Source organism: Colletotrichum godetiae (assembly GCF_030913485.1).
Source record: "Colletotrichum godetiae strain CBS 193.32 chromosome Unknown BDP55scaffold_4, whole genome shotgun sequence".
NCBI classification, from domain to species: Eukaryota; Fungi; Ascomycota; class Sordariomycetes; order Glomerellales; family Glomerellaceae; genus Colletotrichum; species Colletotrichum godetiae.
This window is the reverse complement of record NW_026851252.1, coordinates 1,132,410-1,153,339: the sequence shown is the minus strand read 5'-3', so window position 1 is coordinate 1,153,339 and position 20,930 is coordinate 1,132,410. Positions and strand designations below refer to the sequence as shown.

The 20,930-nt window shown below is 53.2% G+C and overlaps 7 protein-coding genes across 7 annotated transcripts; 3 read left to right on the top strand and 4 right to left on the bottom strand.

The window, feature by feature from the left end:
- Positions 1 to 1,508: 1,508 nt before the first annotated feature.
- On the top strand, positions 1,509 to 3,112 carry BDP55DRAFT_265781 (PLC-like phosphodiesterase). Its single transcript, XM_060566371.1, has one exon. It carries the CDS (start codon positions 1,759 to 1,761, stop codon positions 2,908 to 2,910), a length of 1,152 nt encoding a protein of 383 aa, XP_060435170.1. The 5' UTR covers positions 1,509 to 1,758; the 3' UTR covers positions 2,911 to 3,112.
- Positions 3,113 to 3,867: 755 nt separating this feature from the next.
- BDP55DRAFT_724053 (YkoF-like protein) lies at positions 3,868 to 4,439 on the top strand (the record flags this gene model as incomplete). The annotated part of the gene is made up of 3 exons (XM_060578834.1): positions 3,868 to 4,042; positions 4,153 to 4,255; positions 4,370 to 4,439. The coding sequence occupies 3 exons, from the start codon at positions 3,868 to 3,870 to the stop codon at positions 4,437 to 4,439; spliced, it is 348 nt and encodes a 115-aa protein (XP_060435169.1).
- A 334-nt stretch (positions 4,440 to 4,773) lies between these two features.
- BDP55DRAFT_627131 (uncharacterized protein) lies at positions 4,774 to 6,268 on the bottom strand (the record flags this gene model as incomplete). The annotated part of the gene is made up of 3 exons (XM_060571714.1): positions 4,774 to 5,146; positions 5,199 to 6,063; positions 6,196 to 6,268. 3 exons carry the CDS (start codon positions 6,266 to 6,268, stop codon positions 4,774 to 4,776), a joined length of 1,311 nt encoding a protein of 436 aa, XP_060435168.1.
- Positions 6,269 to 6,600: 332 nt separating this feature from the next.
- BDP55DRAFT_647169 (uncharacterized protein) lies at positions 6,601 to 8,545 on the top strand. The gene is made up of 2 exons (XM_060573757.1): positions 6,601 to 7,662; positions 7,719 to 8,545. The coding sequence occupies exons 1-2, from the start codon at positions 6,712 to 6,714 to the stop codon at positions 8,385 to 8,387; spliced, it is 1,620 nt and encodes a 539-aa protein (XP_060435167.1). The 5' UTR covers positions 6,601 to 6,711; the 3' UTR covers positions 8,388 to 8,545.
- Positions 8,546 to 8,783: 238 nt separating this feature from the next.
- BDP55DRAFT_542332 (uncharacterized protein) lies at positions 8,784 to 11,007 on the bottom strand (the record flags this gene model as incomplete). The annotated part of the gene is made up of 3 exons (XM_060568306.1): positions 8,784 to 9,297; positions 9,347 to 10,715; positions 10,794 to 11,007. 3 exons carry the CDS (start codon positions 11,005 to 11,007, stop codon positions 8,784 to 8,786), a joined length of 2,097 nt encoding a protein of 698 aa, XP_060435166.1.
- Positions 11,008 to 13,318: 2,311 nt separating this feature from the next.
- BDP55DRAFT_627128 (dihydrouridine synthase-domain-containing protein) lies at positions 13,319 to 15,111 on the bottom strand (the record flags this gene model as incomplete). The annotated part of the gene is made up of 2 exons (XM_060571713.1): positions 13,319 to 14,863; positions 14,959 to 15,111. The coding sequence occupies 2 exons, from the start codon at positions 15,109 to 15,111 to the stop codon at positions 13,319 to 13,321; spliced, it is 1,698 nt and encodes a 565-aa protein (XP_060435165.1).
- Positions 15,112 to 16,387: 1,276 nt separating this feature from the next.
- Positions 16,388 to 18,956, bottom strand: BDP55DRAFT_724049 (uncharacterized protein; the record flags this gene model as incomplete). The annotated part of the gene is made up of 3 exons (XM_060578833.1): positions 16,388 to 16,435; positions 16,488 to 17,858; positions 17,997 to 18,956. The coding sequence occupies 3 exons, from the start codon at positions 18,954 to 18,956 to the stop codon at positions 16,388 to 16,390; spliced, it is 2,379 nt and encodes a 792-aa protein (XP_060435164.1).
- Positions 18,957 to 20,930: the final 1,974 nt, after the last annotated feature.

Below are 20,930 nucleotides of genomic sequence, written 5' to 3'. Positions count from 1 at the left end.
CTCGAATCAGGGGGCACCCTCCCCGAGGTTTAGAGGTGTGAGACTGAGACGTCGAGCGACCATTGCGACTGTCCATTCTGTCGTTCTGTTTTCTCTTGGGCTTGGGACTTGTCTCACGTCCGTGGAGTAGGCTTCAACTTCTATATTGTACTATGAAAGACGCTAGTTGAATGGGCGGGAACCAGCAGAGTGGGAAAGGTGACACGCACACCACACTGACACACCACCTCTGGGCCTTAGTATAAGTGAAGAGGGTCGCTGATGGTACACGCTGCCTTATTTCCTAGCTCCGTCTCGGGCTTACTACGCAACAGCTAAAGCACCTAAAGCACTCTGAATGAGGTCGCGCCCATTTCTTTGTACAGGGTACAGTCCAGAGAGACATAAACTCACAGAGTCCGGCCTGGATCTGCATGTAACGGGCATTGCTGGGGGGGAGGAAAGGCGCGAGAGAGCTCTTATTGGTGACGGCAGGAGAGGAGGGGGGATGAGGGAATGGGAGCTCAATGGTGAAATGTGCTCGGTGGTGGGTAAAACATCACGCTTCACCCCCTTTGAGTCTTTCTTGCTGCACTGCACGTCTTTGCCGACGGACTTGGGCCTGATGCACAATTCGGAGAGGGAGGCTGTGTAAGTCTGAGAGGTGAGATGTACGTGTACATTTGGCGGTGCAAGTAAGTTATCCGTGGCAGCTATCTGGGATCCGTACTTTGAGACGACCCAGACAGGCATACTGAAAGTGAATTAAAAACCACAGTGGCTAGTGTTGGTCTCTTCGCGGTGGTTTCCATCGTTGTTCTCTTGCAATTCTCGTATGTATTCCATACAAGGGGGAGGGAAAAAAGAGTGACGGGAAAAAAGTGCGAGTACAACCGTGGCTGCGCCATGCCGCCATGTAGCCCGCCCACACGCCCGGAGCCCCACCGGGAAACGGGGGACGGACTGGGGGCCGCGCAACCAACAGGGTCCAAGTCTCTCTGACTCTGCTGCCATACTCCGTTACTCTGGTGCACCTCCTTCTTCAGCTTCGGCGCACTCTTGTCTGATATTTCTCCAGCCCCATTGGGGCTACGTAAGTACCCATGCCATAGGTATCCGTACCTAGTGTAGTGTACGGAGTACTGCGCAGCATGTATGGGTACGGAGTATGGATACGGATACAGAGTATGGATTCCGAATGGGGGATGAGGAAACATCCCAAGTGTTCCCCTTCGACCCTCCTTGGCCTGGCCTGGCCTTGCGAGGATCCTCCCTTCATGTGTCCAACATATTAAGAACTGGGGATCCGGCACCGACCTTTCCTTTGGCCTCCACGCTTACTACTAATACACCAGTGACACTACGAATACGCTACACCTCTGCCTCGCCTTACATCAGACTCGAGGATTTTGCCTGTCCTGGATCTACCTTTAACCTACCTTGTCCGGTAACATCCCGTCTCGCGTTGCCCTGCTCACTTCAACCTCCTCGCTACTTCAGTCTCCGCCTTTTTCGACTGCCTCTCGTCATCTCTCTCTCTCTTTCTCTCTTCCTCTGCCTCATCTCCGACCTCGTGGGATTTCCTGCTTTCTTGCAACTTGAGCCAACCTCCTCAAAGCTGCAAAGCAAGATCCCCAGACCGACGATCGCTTCTTGAGACGTTTATTTAGTCGACCATCTTCCGCTTTCGTCGATTCACGCATCCGAGGTTTTTGGGTTCAGTCTTACACGGACAACACCAATAAATTATACACACTCACACACAAATACATCAACAACATGGTCTTCTCACTCCGCAAGGCCTTCGCGGCCCTTCTCGCCACAACCGCAACAGTCTACGCCCTCCCCTCAGACTCCTCATCAACAGAATCGACGGTAAACACAACCACCCTCGCCGCCACCTCCTCAAACTCAACAGTCTGCAACAACTCCCCGTCCCTTTGCAGCCGCAAGTACAACAACATCACCCACATGGGCGCCCACGACAGCGCCTTCCTCCGCGACGCCAGCACCTCAAACTCCATCGCCGGTAACCAGTACTACAACGCCACCGTCGCCCTCAACTCGGGTCTGCGCCTGCTCCAGGCCCAGGTCCACCTCGTCAACGGCACTTCGGGCAGCGTCCTCCAGCTCTGCCATACCACCTGCAGCCTGCTCGACGCCGGCACCCTCGAGAACTGGCTCTCCGCCGTCAAGGACTGGATGGACAAGCACACCGACGACGTCGTCACCATCCTCCTCGTCAACTCAGACAACCAGGCCGCCTCGGCCTTTGGAAAAGTCTTTGAGTCCTCGGGCATCTCCAAATACGGCTACAAGCCCTCCACCTCCTCCGCGACCTCGAGCTGGCCCACCCTCCAGACCATGATCTCCGCAGACACCCGGCTCGTCACGTTCGTCGCCTCCATCACCGCCGACACGGACTACCCCTACCTCCTCCCCGAGTTCGCCTATGTCTTTGAGACGGCCTACGAAGTCACCTCCGCCGCCGGCTTCAACTGCACAATCGACCGGCCATCAACCTACTCCACCGCCGCCGCCGCCGTCACGGCAAACATGCTGCCTCTCATGAACCACTTCCAGTACCAGACCCTCGCCACCGACATCCTCATCCCGGACGTCAGCGACATCGATACCACGAACTCGGCCTCCACCAGCACGGCGGGCAACCTCGGCCTCCACGCGCAGACGTGCAAGAGCCAGTGGGGCACCAAGCCCGTCTTCATCCTCGTTGACTTCTTCAACAAGGGCCCTGCCATTGACGCCGCCGATAATCTCAACGGCCTCTCTTCGTCCGACATCTCGGGCCGCAGCAGCAGTAACAGCGCCACCGCGAGCTCAAGCAGCGGCAAGTCTGCCGGCAGAGCGCCCGGCGGTATGGAGACTGGCGCGCTCGTCGCGTTCCTCGCCGCCGCCGTGTTCTTGTTTTAAGGGGTCGTCTCTGTCTCTGATTGTCAGGGTCCGAGCCAAAGGGGATGTGACACTTTTCATGCGACAACCTCATGAACAGAGTGTCTGTGTGTGTCCGCTCAAAGGGACATATCTCGGATGAACACTAAGATTCCCCCTCTTGTTTTCTTTTTTTCTTCTTTTTTTCCAACAAAAAGATGCATAGCGACGGCGTTCTATTATGAGCCGAAATCATCGGCAGAAACGACTCTTTTCTTGCTTTTTTTTTTTTTTTCCACAGCTTTGTTCATGTATGACCCGGGGAAAACGGGACCCCCGCGAGTTTTGTTTGGAAGAGAGCCCTTTCGGGGTTTTAGGGGCAGTTGATCAGGATTGGATCAAAGAAGTAGATAGATACCGGGCATTGAGTGACATCATGCTCATATATGAAAAATCAGCTTGATGAAACAAACTCCAAATGTCCTTTCTTAATGAGTGAAGTTGAATTAATTGAGTTAAGAAGTGAGGATAAGACAAAACTCAATAGGAAGGTAGCAAGCACCCCTCCTCTACGGGTTAGGAACGGACCACCTCCACCCCTCATTGCATCGTTGGGAAAGGTACTCTGCACAGCGACGGCATCTCAAAGTCAACGACATATTAACTTACCTTGTATTTCTATTAATTTCTCCCTCAAGATCCTCCTTCAGAGTACTTAAAGTAGCGTATTCCATTTCTCAACCTCAGCAGACTTTGCGTGAAGCCAAGCCCTCGCATACCCTCAGGAACCAACCTCATAGCTACAACACTCAACACGCCACCACCCCGTAGACTTCAGTACCTAAACCCAAAGTGGCGCAAATCCAACCCCACCACATACCTACCTACCACTCACTCACTCGAACCCGGCATCACCAAACCTTCACTCACTCACATACGCACACACGCACTCACACCCACCACATACGTTCTCCCTACACAACATAAACACGAGCAAAAATGTCCACCGAAGACTACTCCAACATCCCCACCCCCGAAGCCGCCTACGCAGACTTCTGCCTCATCCCCGTCGGCACCGGCAGCGTCTCCGTCGCCAACGAGGTCGCGCAGGTCCAGCGCCTGCTGAAAGCGAGCGGGCTCAAGTATACCATGCACTCGGCCGGGACCACCGTCGGTACGTCTCTCTTCTGGCTCATCCCTTACCTTGCCTACCCACAGTCTTCTCTTTCCCTCTTCATCTCATGGCTACCTACCACCTTGCAGAAAGAACTGACAACATCCCAGAGGGAAGCTGGGACGACGTCTTCCGCGTCATCGGACAGGCGCACTCTCTCGTCCACCAGAGCGGCGTCGTGCGGATCCAGTCTTCGATGCGCGTCGGCTCGAGGTTTGTCTATCTAAAATGAATCTTCCCATCACAACGAAGCAAAGCAGCAAGTTGTGTTTGCGTGGACAATGTTTGAGTGGCTGATGATGTTTATTTCTTTTTTTTTTTTTGCAGAACGGATAAGAAGCAGTCTGCCGCCGACAAGGTGGCACGTGTGGAAGGCATCCTGGCTCAAGACCAGTAAACGGTGTGGTTGTTTGAAGCCAAGTTGTGGTATGCAAGACGGGTTCGCGGAAATTACACAAGACAGAAAAGTTGACAGCTTATTAGGTTATGATTTGACACAAGATATACTATTTGAATTCCCCCGTAGCCGCCGCCGCCGCCGCCTCCTTTCATGATGGTACATGTATACATCTCAGCCTTCGTAGATTGTAATATTGACACCGCCGATCCCTTCCTTGGACCCCTAGACCGCCCTAGGCCTATTTTCCTCCAGATTTTTTTAAAAAACATTGATGAAGGGTAACTAGCAACTTTTCAAGAGCCTCCACTAGGGGAAGCATTCAAACACTGCTTTAACCGCGCATGGTCTGCTTCTTCATGCTCTTCTTGAGGTCGCGCTCACGCTCCCTCTCGAGGTACTTCTTCTGAGCCTTGGCGTCCAGGGCGCTGAGCTCGGCGTCGCGCTTGGCTTTCTTCTGCTTCTCGCGCTCGAGGGTGCGCTCCTCAGCCTTCTCAGCCTCGGCAGCCTTCTTGAGCTGGGCGACAGTCTCCTCGCGCACGCTGCGGACCTTGCGCAGGACCTCGGGGCGGAAGTGCGCGCCAGAGACGAGGGCGTCGGGGATGCGGACAAAGTATTCGAACAGGGGCAACAGGGATTCGTAGTTGTTGCTCGAGGGGATGCGGTAGCGGAGGAAGACGCGCTTGCGGGGTGTGGTCTCCTCGATGCTATTACACTGTTAGTTTTGTACATAAAAGACAAGTTGCAGTTGAAACTCACGTGCTGGGGCGCTCAATAGGCTGGTCAGAGACGATGAGGTAATCAAACGCGTCGCCGGCAGCCTCAACGGCCTTGATGAGCTCAGGGGTCAACAGCTGCTCGGTGATCTCGGCGCTCTCGCTCATGACGGTAACCCAGTTGGGAAGCTTGCCATTGTCCTTGGTGAAGGTGATGGAGACATCGTAGCGATCGTCGCGAACCTGCTTCATGCGCTCCTTGGAAACGATGGCCCAGACAAAGTTATCATACGTGCTCTTGTTCTCCTTGCTGCGCAGCTCGTGGGTGCCGGGAATCGCAGGGACAGTGAGGCTCTCCTTTCCGTCAAAGGGGTAGATGACAGCCTCGACAGAGTCGTGGGGCGCCTCGACGGTATCCATGAAGAAGCTGGTGACGGCCTCGATGATGCTGAGGAACGGGTTGAAGCGCTTGGTCAGCGTCAACTTGACGTCCATGAAGGCGACATTCTGGCGACCGGTTCCGTAGCTGGCAAATTCGAAGAGAGACTTCTCGCGCAGCAGGCCCGTAGGGTCCTTGGGGTCGGTGTCGGTCGTGGAACGCGGGGAGAAGCCGACGGAGGCGAACTCGGACTTAAGCACCGGCGCGTGGGCCGTGGCCCAGGACTTGGCCTTCTTGCGGTTGAGGCGCGAGCCAATGATGTGCAGGAGGAAGATGACGGCGCTGACGGCCAGGATGGCGCCCTCGAGCTTGAACTCGTTAAGGGAGTGGCGCTCGTGGATGTTGTACCACTTCGTGAAGGGACGTCCCGTGGCCTCGGGCGCGCCGCCGAGAGTCGTGCTGCCAGGGGCAGCCGTGAAGGCGCTGGGAACGGGTGACGGGTCAGCAGCACCGGCGAAGTCTGCAAAGTCTATATGCGAGAGATGATTGCGTCAGTCTAATGAGGTTGTGGATTTTGTGGGTGCTGAGGGGAAACTGGAAGCTTTGACAGCACGGGGGTTGGTTTAGGGGGCAGGGGAATTGAGTATCGAGAGTAGCATACCAGAATCACCGCTAGGAATTGGGGATGCGGAAGGCTTGGAGCCTCCGAAGAGACCGTTGAGGATGGCGGCCATGGTTACGGTCGGGGGAGGGATGGCTGGCTGGCTGCGGTGGTGTCGAGATCCAAGACTGCAGACAGTGAAGCTGCGAGCTTGTGAGGAGGTATCGCCAACCAGAAGGCGAAATTAGGCCAGTCGTCAACCTGTCGTCAGCCAGTCACGTCGCTTTTCTGGAAGCTGGGGCGCAGTGACGTTTCTCCACCTTTTCATCTGACTACGGTCGACCGTCGTAGAACCCAGGCCAGTGGGTCTCAGTGTCTCGTGCTCGGCCCGGGAGGACCTTTAGCGGCTGCGGGATAACGCATCTTCCGGGCAAGCTCTGGTTGTCTGGACGACGCGAAGGGAATGTCAATAGATCCCAACGTCAGTCATGGCGACATCATGGAATAAAGCGTCAAAAGCGATAGTACTCAACTCAACAGATCAACCCTGTATGGACTCTCAAAGAAGAAGACGAAATGGTGCGAACAACTGCAACTCGTACTTACGGCAAGACCTCAACAAAGGCAAAGGCAAGGCGACTGTTTGCTGAACTTCCACAAACCCCGGTTCGGAAACCCAATGCGACAGTCACGGTAGACCCCGAGGATGACTCCATCATCAAAATTACGGAGGAATTGGACGCCCTTGGGATTAACTTGGATCCTTCCTACTCCTCGGAAGATGAGCTATCAAAAGACTTCAGCGAAGTTGTTGTAGCATCTCCGCCAACACCACAAAAACCAGAAACTCCACCACGAGCGGTGAAACAAACCCCAAGGACCGCGAAAACCACGAGAAGGATAGCCCAAGGGTCACTTCCTACACCCGTATCAAAGGCCGAAACGCCCAAGACCAAAGCCACCGAAGTACCAGTAGAGCCTCAGCCCGACTATCGCATTCTTACCTGGGAGGATGTTTGCCCACCCGGAGACACAATCGAGAAGATTGCCGAGGCTTCTTACGCAGAAGTATACCGCGTACGAAATGAGCGTGGTACGAGCATCATCAAATGCATCCGCCTCGAGTCGCCCATCAAGGCGCAAACCAAGGCCCAGGAGCGCTCTGGACTCGTTGACGAAGAGCCGCACTCAGAAGACGATATGCGTGGTGAACTCAGCATATCCGAGTGGCTCGCTGGTTTCGTCATTTACAAGGAGCGCTACCTTGTGAAAGGAAAGGCCCCAAAGTGCTTGCTTGAAACACATCAAGGCTTTCATCGAAAGATGAAGCGCAAGGACCCGGACAGGCTGCAGTATTACCCGAGCCCGAGTCGCTATCTTGATGACACCACTTTCCTGGTGGTGGAGCTTGGTGATGCAGGAACCGCACTCGAGGACTTCGAGCTTACGGACTCCGGTCAGCTGTGGGATATCTTCTTCCATGTAGCCATTGCACTGGCTAGGGCGGAAGACTTAGCTTGCTTTGAGGTATGTTGGCACGCCATTGAAGCGACTGGCGGGACGGCGTGAGTTAACAAGATCAGCACCGCGATCTGCACGAGGGCAACCTTTGCATACGGAGATCAGAAGACCCACAAACGCGGAATCCGACGAGAGCAGGGCCGTACTTTGGCTACTCTGGCCTTGATATTACGATTCTTGACTATGGTCTCTCTCGCGCCGAGGATCTCGAATTGGAGGAATCTGAGCCTATTGCGCTCGACCTCGAGAAGGATCTCAGCATCTTCACCAGCACTCACGCTGCACAATGCAAGGTCTACCGCCAAATGCGATCGTTTCTTATACGCGGCGAGCGTGGGCATCTGCCACCGTCCGCCCACAAATCACCTTATTGCAAGGGGGTAGATGGTGAACCTCTTTCGTGGGACGTTTTTGTGCCGTATACCAACGTGTTGTGGCTGGCATACCTCTACCAGTACATGATCAAGGGTTTCCAGGGCGACAAAAAGGACCTGGCAGCATTCAAAAAGGTCACAAAAGAGCTGTGGAAATATCTCGATCCCGATGCCAAGGCTGGAACGCCAGCATTCGGGACTTCTGCCGAGGTTGTGAGGTTCGCGGTTGAAGCCGGCTGGATAGACGAGTCACAGTTGATGGGAGACATCGAAGAAGATAGAGAGGAGAGCATCATCCTTTCCAGAGAAGAGGTGCAGGAGCTGGGTCTGCGAAGATCACCGAGAAAACTGCGGTGACATTGAAGAAAGTCGAGTACGAGATTGGTTTGAAATTACGGCGCATTGCATACCAAGGGGCATCAGGGACCGGGGCATTAGAAACGGGCAACAGGCGAAACGGCGGGTGTAAGGTGCATGCATAGATGATTGCAAATACCCAATTGATATTGTTCGGCAAAGCTAATCAGTGATACAAAGCGAAAGCAGCTCAACTCAAAGATCATCTCAGCGTTGCTGTTCCTGCGTGTAAGACCATCCTCCAAACCCAAAGAAGTCTCGCACTTGACCATGATGCTATGGACTTTGAGTTGGATAGTCCATCGAAACCAATCCCCACCCCGCTGCCTCTAGCTAACACTTGTGCTTTGCTTCTCTCATCCTTTTCTCTCTCTCCCCGTCCTTTCCCTCTCCGCTCTATCTCGATACTTCGTGCTTTCCCTGCCAACCTCGTATGCTCGGGAAAATACGACTAAGAAAACCCGTCTGAGGAAGGCCGTTTTCTTCCGTGAGCACCTCTCGGAGGCTATCCTTGCCTGATTGAGAAGATTGTACTTCAGTGTCGCTGGCAAGCTCAAATTCGTTCCCTCGTAGCGTGACTTGCAGCATCTTTGAAGTCTTCTGGAGAACACCTGCAGGCTGCAGGCCGTCGCTCAAGGCTTCGCGGCAGTCATTACTGAGGACGACAAGAGTTGCCAGAGCCGAGTCCTTTGCGTCGGCCGGAACGTACACACTTTCTGGTCCTCTTTCTCGAGATACCGCGCCCTGGGCAGTAATGACGATAACAAGAAATAGTACTGCTGCTACAATCTCGATAGCGAGGAAAGAAATCCACCCCCAGCTTATATGGACGTACGCAATCTCTTTCAAAGGAGTTCCCTCGATGACGACAGCACCCGGTCTATTGAATTGATGATGGGTGGTTCGTAAGCTGTCAAAGTTAGTCAGAGAAGTGGTACAAAGATAGGAAAGAACCTTACTCAGATGTAATACTGCTAGCAATGCCGAGAAAGAAATTGTCAAGGTGAGTCTCTCGCCGCGTGGAGTTGAATATATTCTGCTCAGTGTAGAGCACATCATTGAACCAGGTCCAGACAAATTCACCAACCCAAAGACGGCCGTTGGGAACAATGCTCAATCCTGCTGATGATAGCAGTGTATAGGAGATACCCACTCCGATATTGAACATGGTCGCATACGAGGCGCTAAATTTCGTTGGTCTCGAATTCGGTGGTGTGATATATGCAACTAAGTCGCCCGGGTCTTGTTCCGGCTTACACAGCAGGAGTGACTGCTCCATTGTACACTTGGGCCCTAAGATGAATCCTTTTCTTGGGTCATCTATTCGCGATAGAGGGTCGGTTATGTAGGTCTCTTCCACAGCCGTGCGAACTTTTGTTTCAAATGTCTGAACGCATAAATGGAACATGATTTCGCGTGCCTCGTAGTCGAAGTCTCTAATCGAGTAGAGCATATTTTGAAAATCATCTGAATCATCCGCTACCACGTGAGTCTCGTTAGGCGGTAGCGGCGTGGTGTATATGAGAAAGAATGAGGCGATTTTGGTGTTAAGAAGGCTTGTGTTGTTTAGGAAGCCGAAGGTATCGGTCCCGTCCAATTGACCAAGGACGATCGCTAGTTCACTCTGATGTATAAAGCCATATTTGCTTGAGAGGCCAACGTCCCATGCACTTTGACCAGGAGTCAGTGTCTTTCGGCCTCTCTCCGTTAAATCAGAAGTCAAGTTACTGATCGCCTGAATCCGAAGCTCCGAAGTGATGTTAACAGACTCCACACAAACACCTAGTGATTGATAGGGATTGAAATTGCAGTTTCCTGTAGAGCACGAGGCTTTCTGTGGAGGCAATCGTCCTTCATAATTCCCAGTATTCGTCACCGAAGCCATGAGCGTCGCCATGTTCACCATATTAACCAAACTGAAGTCTTCCAAGTTGATTTCGTTGATGGTGAGTACCGTGGCTTCCTCCCTGGGGGCGGTATCATTTCGCAGAGGATAACTGATGGCCAACTGAGTAACTGGGGAGGAAAGAATGCTGACAACCATCAAGATAGCACCGATAGCGACTGTGTGCTTGAAACGCACCCGGAAGAGCAACTTCATAGAACCTAACCAGCCTCTACTTGCCTGATCGAGAACGTAAAAGTCGTTTAAGGGTTTTGGTTTCAAGAACCAGGTGAACTTGGACTGACTCAAGGCAATTGACACTGGTAACATGAAGCTTCCTTTTGCCAGCGTTGTGAAAAGGGCGAGAAATGTGTTGAGCGTGATCTTATGAGGCCAACTTGGCAGCGAATGATTATCAAAAAGAGCGAGAACGACGACGATAGCTAAAAAAAATCATGAGAAGTCAATGACCTTCCCGGGTGAATTCTGGATATCTTGTGTCCAGCCGCACGTTTGCTTACCGATTAATGAAGCAATGCTGGTAATGATGCAAAACATCTCTTTCCACCAGACTTGCCAGAATGGGGCATGCACTCTCGGTGCCGTAGAGGGCTGAGACTCACTCCTTGAGTCTTCGCTTCTGGCCCGCGATTTGTCCGTAGATATGGGTTGCCCCTGGCTGAAAATGGAGGCGTCGTCAATCGCAAGTTCTTGGACTGTGAGTCGAACTGGCATGTTCCCATCTATTGGCTCTCTCGGAGATCCATAACCACCTGCCGTTGAAAGAGAGTTGTCGGTATGTTGTTTAGGCTGCATATCGGAGGGCGTAGTAGAAGACGGTGACAAGACGTTTTCCTGGTAGAGATGGCACGTTTGCGCCGAATTGTCTTGGCTAGAACCATCGGGACCGGATGATTGGCCCTGGAGAGCTTCAACAACACCATCCAGACTTGAGCTTGTTGGCTCTTGCTGGTGAGAATATCGTTGACTATTCGGCTGGAGCACCGCTGCCTTTTGACCCGACATAGTGGGAGAAGAATGACAAGAGGAGCTGATCGATAGCTTCCACGAATCGAAAAGAAATGGAATCAACTGGGAAGAATCAAGACCTTTATGCCTCGCTACAGTAAGTGAGGCTTGTACGGGTTTCTTGGAGCTTTTGAGTCTGCCTGTTTGACGCGGAGGTGCAGGTACAGCTGACAACGAATAACAAATGGAATTGAACCTCGTATTTTCCCTCCATGTGCAACTCTAGAAGGGCGACATCTTTTTCCAGTGGAAGGCGGGAAGGGTTGTAGAGCGAACTGAATTCCTGCAAGTAGCCTGACCGTAGCATCGTTCAAGCGCAACCCACGGGAGTAACTGAGTAACCTCTAATCACAAACAAAGTCTACGCCACACCGCTGATCTATCATGGGCAGATTGAAATTCTTCATGGTTACGGCGGTGAACCTCATGGGGTACATGGCTGTACGCTGCCTGCTGGTCAGACACGAGTGGCACTGCATTGCCTCCGAGTGTGGGGACCACATTGCATGGTTACGACTCCTGTGCGGCTTCACAAGGCTACTGTTATCACGGTAGCATTCGGGGACTTCGAGCTATATTTGTATAGTGTCGTTACAAAAGAAAGACGCTTACATCATAGGGGACGTAGACATTTCGACAATAGCTTGAGTTGGTACTTCAATGAATGTTGACGGGTGTAAGTCGTTGCATCCGAATCATTTCACCTTTTCTCGATCCAATGTAAATACTGTAGATAGCAGACGATATCATTACCTGGCGGCTGAAAGTCGCATGTACACACAACATTATTGTGAGATCTCGAGGTGAGTTCTCGAAATCGGTGGAGCTGTATACCAACTGAATAGCCAACCGCCAGGAAGAGAAGGAGGAAACTGACGCCCATAACTGATAGTCCATCACTGACCTACAAAGCCATCGTTCAGTCAGGCACTCCGCAGCTCAAAGCTCTTTACAGGCTCACTGACCGACACTCCCACCCACGACGTGGCCAAGTCATTGAAAGCGGAGCGCGGATCCGTGGCTAGGCGTAGGTAGTTAAATTGAAATAGAAGGAGCGAAAGCTTTTGAATTTCTCCAATGACCTTGATCGGGAGACGTTCGTTGCCATAGAGTAGTCTATTAACATTCTCACAGCACTTAGTAGACTGGATAAAGGTCTCTTCCCCTCCGTGAATGCACAGCGCGCGACTAAATAAGCACCACGACTCGGGAACCCTCCCAGCTCTCATATGCAGGCATTCAAAGGTCACGCATAATCAATATTTAGCATCGTCTACGCCCCCGAAGACCACCTTCTAGGATTTACACCGTATAGTATGTGTGCAGGTGCAGTAAGGTAGATGTACGGGCAGCGGGTGTTCGCTTTACGCTTTTGATGAGCTAGGAGCTCTTGAACGCCTCACGTAAGTTGGCGCAAAACTCCTACTTTCAAGTGTTCGCGGCCACGGATACCCGTTGACGCTATGTGCTGGGCACAAAACTACAACCGAAGATGGCCTGGGTTATCCGCACTCTGAAGGGCCATAAAGCAGCGCATTTGAAGGAGGTAGCGGAAGCCCTTCAATCTAGCATCTCTCGATAAACAAACGTTTGGTGAGGGCAAAGACAGCACGCTACCGTATTCACGACCACGAACTCCAGAGATCCGAGACAGATCTAAGTCTAGCGAGATGCATCAGCGAGACACCCGTAGCCCAGAGCTTGCACGAAGCACACGACAAACGAGGACACTTTGGCGCGCTGATTACGACGCACTAGCTCCGAGGACGAGTGTTCTGGCCCAAGCGGACACAAGATGTCGACCTCTATATCAAGTCATGCACAGCAGCATCTTCCACCTGCGGGTTACGGGAGTGACAGGGGCAAGTTCTTCATAGAACGCATCGTGATGTGGTCTTGAGTCCAAGAATTTGGCAGAACAAGAGTTCCATCCCAACGAGTATGTCATTCTCAAAGAGAGGGGTATATTATTTTAATCATCTATTTATTTAATTGCACTTCACCAATTCGCCGTCCCTCAACCAGCAATCAACTTATCATCAGTCTCAAGAACCTTTTCCTGAACACTCTGATCCTCCTTCTCCCCATGCTTCTTCACTTCCACCTCCTTACTCTCCTCCTTCACCTCCCCACCCCCAGCAGCCTTCAACTTGGCCTTATCCTTCTTACTCAACGACACCGCCCCCTTCGCCATAGCCTCCTTGGGCAAAGGCCGAATGATAGGCTGTACAACCCACCAAGGCCTCTTACACCTCCTCACCGCACCCCTCGAACTCTCCCCGTCCTCCTCCTCCGCTTCTACGGCATCCGCCTCGGGTCCAAGACCCTCATCACCCGCAAACATCTCCGCGCCCCTTGCCTCATACTCAATCAACCCCTCCGCAACCTTGCGCTCCACCATACCCAAAATCCTCTCATACGCCTCCAAATCCCCGGCCCGGCTCTTCGCTAACAGGTCCCGCACGTCGGTATGCTTCGACACAAAGTGCCGCAGCAGGTGAAACATGTGCGGCTGCATCGCCGAGTAATTCGCGCTCAGCGCCCGGCTCTTGGCGGATTTAGGCCCGTTTGTCACGTCCCGCCTCCTCTTCTTCCGCTCCGGCTCGTCCTGCTCCGCCTCCGCCTTGTCCATCTCCTCCATCCACGCTGTGTCATCACCCACGACAAACAGCGGACGCCGCGAGGGCGGGTCTTGGCCCGCGGCGTACTTGTGCAGGATATCCATGTATCGCCTCATCACCGCATCGACGCGGTACCCGCCCTTCCCGTCCTTGCCGCGCCAGTACTCCCTCGTCTCGGCACCGGCTTCCGGCGGCCGGCTGAAGATGGCCGGGTCACTTAAGTTCCCCTCGGCGCTCATAACACCATCCGCGCCAGTAGCATCCAACGCGCGTTGCAAATCTTCATGCTGTAGAATATTGCCATTCGCAAAAAGCACAGTCTCAGCCGGCAGCTGGCCCCTGAGCCACCGAATCGTCTCCCAATCCGCCAACCCCGTCAAATGCCCCTTTTGCTCTCTCAGCCGGCCGTGAACCGTAAGAATCGACGCACCCGCCGCGAGCACGTTGCGCGCATACGCCAGCGTCGCCGCCCTCGTATCGAGGATGCGGATTTTCGCCGTCACGGGGATGGGCAGGTTCTTGTGCAGGGTGTTGATGAGCCTGAAGATGAGGTCCTGGTCCTCCTGCAAGAAGGCGCCGTATTTTCCCTTCTTGGCGATGCCTTGCGGGCAGCCCAGGTTCAGGTCCACGGCATCGCAGTAGGGGGCGACCTTGAGCGCTGCGCCGAGGAGGGCGTCCGGGTCGTTTGCGCAGAATTGCACAAAGAGAGGTCTGTCGATGGCGGGGTTGCCGTCGAGCCAGGGCTTGGTCGTCGCAGTCGGTTTCGTGGCGGTCGCGATCGCAGTCGCATTGTTCGAGTCCTCAGGTCTAACCGCCTGGAAATGGCACTGGCGGTAGTTTTCCGTGTCCTTGTACAGTCGCGCATGGAACATGGGCGTGTAGGCCACCAAATTCTTCTGCTCGGACGCCGGGATGAACGACCGACTCAGCATTCGCCATGCCTACAGAAGCCGGTCAGGCGCGGTTAGCAATCCAGCTCCCAGACAACGCCTATTTACCTCAAGAGCTTTGAGGAAAGGGGAAAACAAAAACCTACAAATTCAGATTGATCCACCATAGGTGCGAGGATGTACTTTGGACTTCCAATACTCTCATAGAATGCCCGGCCGTGCAGCTTCGGTCTGGTCGTGGGCGCTGCTGATGCGCCAGCCTCAAACCCCGCGGTCGGGGCCTCTGTCGTTGTCGCCATTCTTCTCGTCAAGGTGAAGAATCGGGCGAACCGGATTGTCTGAGACGTCCGGAGCCTCCAGAGCCTGAAAACCCCCTCCAGGATCTCGACTGTCGCTTGACATAAAATTCAAATTATTAAGCGACCGAAGCTTGGCATAGCACGTTTGACTGAATTCCGTTTTGACGTCTGCTGTGACTCCCTAACCAAGGGAGCTTGTGATGGCAGAAATTTTTGATTTAGCCTTACACACTAACAGAGTGCGAGGCTGAGGACCCCAAATGGGAAACTCTCCCTGATTGGGTGGGGTCATAGACCCAGTCTTTCCCCCACGCATCGCATGGAACCTTAGGCGCTGCGAGAGAAGGGGAACTGTCACCTACAGCAAATGACGTCGTCCCGCCGATCAAGGAGAAACGTTCTGCGGAGACAAAGTACCCTAAGGTATCCGACACTGCAGTTTCTCAAGACCCGACTGGGCTCATCTGCTTCTAGCACTGAGACGATGTGTCAGACCATTCGTGACACACGCAACCCAACAAAGGATTGCTTGCGTAAGGCCAGGGCTCTTCACATGCAAACTTTTCACCACGCGCGTTCTAGTCCGCTCTAAACTATTCAATTCGCTGGAGCGGTCGATACCAGCATCGAGACCTCGCTGAGACTAGCTGTTCTTTTGGAAGAAAAAAAAAGCCACACTCTATTCTGCCTCCTAATGACCCGACGAACTTTGAAGGCGACGTAACTCGAAGAGAACCGACATGTAACGAAAAGTCCTTTAAGCCCTTACAAAACAAATATCGAAACACTAAACCTCGACCGAGTGCCAAGTGTGTGTGTGAGTTTGTGTGTGATGCCATCTTTTCAGAAATCCGCATCCGGTTCGTCAGAGGACTTGGGCCCATCTGATAAAGTGTAAGAGGTCACCGCTATTATCGCCATCATGTCCTCGGGGTCCGTGTGATTGCTGCTCAAATGCAAACAGACCATCGGCCTGTAGTCTGCACTGACTGGCCTACTGCAAGGCTGTCCCGTCCGGCCGCCGTCTTCGTATACCTCCCGCCCATTGTGACAATAGTAAAAAAAAGAATTAATCGACAAAGGGCGGCCGGGCAAGGCTTCTCAGTCAGACAAGAAAAATGCTGTCGAGTGACGATCGTAAACGCCCCGACACCGTACGATGCTGTTCCTGAACGCCGTCGAATGGTAAATGTAGTTCAAATACATGATCAATGGGTTGCTGCCCATCATCAAGAAGCAAAAGGGGGAAGATTCCGTTTTGTAGGCGTAGCCGTCGTTAGAAGAAGTGCGTGTAAATCTTGGAGTTTTCGTGAACTTCCATTTCCTGTTAACAGTTAGCAATGAATCCATCTAATGTGCCCAAGATCAGTACGTACCATCTTGAATGTGTTGAGCTCCTCCTTGATCTGCTGGGCTAGCATCGGCGTCAGGCGATTGCAAGTAGCAATTTCGCCCCTGCGGTCATACTCGCCGCTGGGCCAAGTGTCGTGGAAGACAATCCTCGGCGAGAAAGTTGCGTTTCTCTTGGCGGAACCCGAGGGCGTTCCCGGGGCACTCTTGGTGTCCTGGCGAAGCCTCAAGGCAGTCATGAAGTAGTCTTCGTTGCCGATGGCGACGGAACCCGAACGCTTGTGGCCCTGAGCCTCGTCATTTGGCGTGCTGGGTGCGGTTGAGATGGGAGAATCGGCGACATTCGGGATCGCGGGCAACTCAAAGTTGGAGCGCGGGTCGCGAGCAGGGCTGCCTGATCGGTTGTGCTTCAAGATGCCTTTCCTGACAGCGGCAAGGGCTTCGGCACGCTCCTTATCACCATCGACGATGCTCTTTCGTCTTGCGCTATCGGCACCTGAACTTCCAGCACGTTCCGAAACCATGCTAGGGGTATTCGAAATATCCAACGAGTTACGTTCCAGATGAGGAAAGCCAGTGCCACCACCGTTCTGTGCATGAGGATCAGCGTTGACGTTGACTCTCTCGGCTTCAACCGTGACCATCGACACGGCAGCCTGGCTGGCTTCTGGGGCCAGCGCATCTGCTGCCGGGACGCCAATGACAGATTTTGGCCGGAAGAGACCGACGAGGTTACGAGTGCTCTTCTTCATGCCACGACCCATCTTACGGATCATGATTGAAGCAGACGATGCGGTGGACGAAATGGAGAGGTTATCCGTCGAGCTGGAAAATAGCCTTCCGCCATAGATGTTGTTCCCGATGCCCCCTTCCTCCTGCTTCTTCGCGATGGCGGCCTGTTCTGCATCGTAGATTTCGGCCGCTGTCGGCTCCTTGTGCAATCTGGTCGCATCGGATACACTATTTTCGTCGATAGTAGGTTCGGGACCGGCGGCCTTTTTGAAGTCGGCCGCGCTACCGAATGAAAAGGCTCTGCGCAATCGCGATGTCTTGCTCTTGGATTTTGTACTTTTCTGATTAATCGCAGCCAAATGTTGGGCTGCGGGGCTGCTAGCGTTGTTGCTGTTGGACGCAGTCGTGCTCTGAGACAAGACATGTTGCGGAGCATTGCCCAGAGAGGAAGGTGGTTTTTGGGGACTCGAGTCGGTCGCCATGGTCACCGGCTTGGAGAGAGGAGAGGGAGTAGACTGCCTCTTGGCCGCATCTGACGATGAGCTTCGTGGAGGAATATTCACGAGTTTGGGATAATCTTGCTTCGTTAAGCCATCATCCAAGTGTGAAGGAGTTGAAGAGGAAGAGGGGTTGCCCGTGGGGGTGGGTACGCTGCGGTTGGCAGACTGGTGGAAATAACCTTGTTAGCGATGGAACACTTTGAGGATGGCTGGGCCAGTGCGTGATTGGGCAATCGAATGAAGGGATGAGGCGGAGACAGAGCGCCTCCAGCGACACCGCAAAAACCGGGAGTGACAACTTACCGAAGATGGTCTGGAATGGCTGCTGCGGCTCGACGCAAGACTTTCAGCGCTGCCATTGCGGACATGCATGTTGTTGTCGGCGGGAGGTGCAAGACTGGAGACGATGCGAAGTGTCTTGTCGCTGTTTTTGGGAGTTGGCACGCGGTCGGAACGGGAGGAATCTTCCGGGTGAGAGAATTCCTGTGGGGTTAGCGGCTTGGGATAATCGGCAGAATCAAGCGAGTGCATGCTGCGCCGCCTGAGTCGCTTGCCGTCTTCCGCACTTTGTTGTTGACTTAATTGCATGTCGTCAACCGCACCATAATAACTGTTTGGTCTGCTCTGGAAAGACGGGTTTCGACCTCGCACTGACGTGCTCTTTTGCTCATCATTGTACAAATGACTAACAGTCGCCATGCCTGAGCCTGACGGGGCGCTAGTTTGGCGAGTTTGTTGTTGTTGCTGGAGAGCCGGGCGCCGGTACCTATCAGGCGTCGTCTTAGTCCCAGCGGTCTGAGCGAATGTCATTTGCTGTGTCGTGTTGCCTGCCAAATACGCTGACTGGGGCCTCGGGGCCTGTGAATTTGTGCGAGCAGCAGGAATGCCCGAATCGTCCCTCGAACCTCCTTTGCTAGTTCCCATGCCGTGATTGTAGCCAACGTTGGATACTGAAGAGCTTCCAACGTGACGCGTGCCTTGCGTTGGTACCGCAGGTGAAGATGCCGTGCGATATCCGTTGCCATACTGTTGCCACTGATTGTTGGTATTCAAGCTCGGGGTGCTGGTGAAAGCGTAGGGCTGGATTGGGGCGTTGCTGCCGCGATACACGGCAGAACCCGAAAAGTTCCTCTGCGACTGTTGAGCAGCCATGTATTGCTGGTTCGCCTGGGCTTGTGTCGGGACCATGTTGCCTGAGGGTCTCGACTGGAGAGTGGTAACAGTGGTGGTCTGCTGGGGGTACGTTTGAACCAGCGCGGCCATGTTCCAAGCAGCCGTCGAGAACAGAAAGTAGCGAACAAGCAGTCCTTCGCCGGTCCTTATAGTCGGGCAAGTTGCTCGGAATCAAAGTACGGCTTGGTTGTCGTACTGCAAGGAAGGGCGAACTCGGATAATAATCAAGGCGAGCAATTTGCTGGGCAGATGTGCTGAATACTGAACGAGGCAGACAAATTAGCAAGGCTCTTTCCATTCGAGTTTGGCGTCAGCAATACGCCCTCAGCAGCGCCAGCGGACGGCTCACTACTGTCCAACATACGACACGACAAGAAAACGGCCGCGAGCAACCATCAGAGTAGAAATACAGATTTAACGAACCTTTTTTTCTCTTTTATACGAAGGCAGGAAATGGAATGATGGTTATTCTGTCAAACGACCGACTTCTTTCCCGACAGAACGGAAGTTGTGGTTGGAATCAGATAGCGATTGTGGAAACGAAGGTCGCCTGCGGCCAGGGGTTACAGCGAGAGTCTCGTCGTATTGAGAATAAAGAAGGATGGTTGATGCTTCGCTTCTACCGCGAAGAGAATGTTGGAGAGCACTCGTTACGGGCGATGGAGGAATCGACCAAAGGGAGGCAAGATCAAGTGTCACCGAGACAACTCGATTCAAAGCTAGCAGTCGACGGAGAACATGGAGATGTAAAGCACTCGTATCGGCTCGGAGTTGTAGCGAGGCAATCTTCGGGAACAGGACGAGGTGGTGACGAGTCAGCCACGCAAACCTGAAGCTCGTCTTGTATTCGGGGTTTGAGATGGAGGATGTTTCGAGATTTCGGGTCACAAAAAGAAGAAGTTGCAGTCGTTAGGCGTGTAGAGGGTGCGGTTTGTGCTTGTGTATTTTTTTTCGGTTGCTTTCTTTTCCTCCTTGCTCTTGGAAGCACGAATGGGCGACACGTAGAAAGGAGAGAGGGCGGCAGTAATGGACGATGCAAAGTGCGATTCGGGGGGGCAACGAGTAGACGGGGGAAGAGAAGATGGATCCAAGTCGGGAAGGGGACCCTGAGAATCAGGCAACCTCTTGGAAGTTCCGTAAATTGTTTTTGGCGAGAGAAAAGGGGGTACGTTGGTGATGTGGGTTGGGATTTAGGGGAAAGACGGTGGAATTGGGGGCAGAGAGGCGGCGGAGGGGGGGAAGAATAGAAGGAAGAAGGGGGAAAGAAAGGGAAGAGAAGAGATGGGATGTTTTTTTGAGGGGATACAGAGAGAGCAAGTCGGGTGTGGTGAGAGGGAATTCCCAGGAGGAGAGGAGGAGAAGGAGGTTTCTCTCAGGCAAATGGCGGCTCGGGGTGGGAAGGGAAGGCGTACACAGGAAGGTACTTCGTAAGGGTCGAAATGGAGATTGCCAAATGGGAAGGTTTTTGGTATCGTACCGATGGACCATGGTGCTGCATTGGTCTGCTGGAGCCAGGCGACGATGGAGTTCCACTTTCCCGGAGACCATACGCAGTACTCACGAAAGTACCTGTATCACCCTTTTATGCGCGCAAAGATACATGTGCTTTGCTTGTAAATGCACAATTCACCAGGGCCTTGATCCTAGGCAGGTCCCCTACCCTTGATCCCATGTACCCTGTGTTTTCCTGCGGCAGACTGGGTGCCCCGGTCCAACGCCATCGTATCTGACTGGTCCATTTTAGTTGCTCCTGCAAGTGCGGTTCTATGTACGAATACTTTCCTCTCCTATCCATCCGTGCCTTGAGTAACATTTCAGCGTATTTGCTCGTTGCCTGCCTTTCTCTAGCTAGATCTCTAGCATTCTGTCTGGCTTGGTCTATAGAGCACTCATGTCATACGCCTGGAGACTGTGAATACGCAACGGGGAATTCATTAGTCGTTCTTGCCCTTACGCTCTTATAGGTGAGATATCACAGGACAGACCAACAACGTATCCGTGAAATAGCTGATGAGAGGTTCAGGAGAGAGCCCCTTCCATGTACCATTGTACAAAGTACTCCGT

Excerpts from the sequence above, each read along its gene's own strand:
- BDP55DRAFT_265781 (XM_060566371.1), top strand. The coding sequence starts at position 1,759 with ATGGTCTTCTCACTCCGCAAGGCCTTCGCGGCCCTTCTCGCCACAACC.
- BDP55DRAFT_647169 (XM_060573757.1), top strand. The coding sequence starts at position 6,712 with ATGGTGCGAACAACTGCAACTCGTACTTACGGCAAGACCTCAACAAAG. Across the intron at positions 7,663-7,718 it reads AAGACTTAGCTTGCTTTGAG|CACCGCGATCTGCACGAGGG; the intron begins GTATGTTGGCAC and ends TAACAAGATCAG.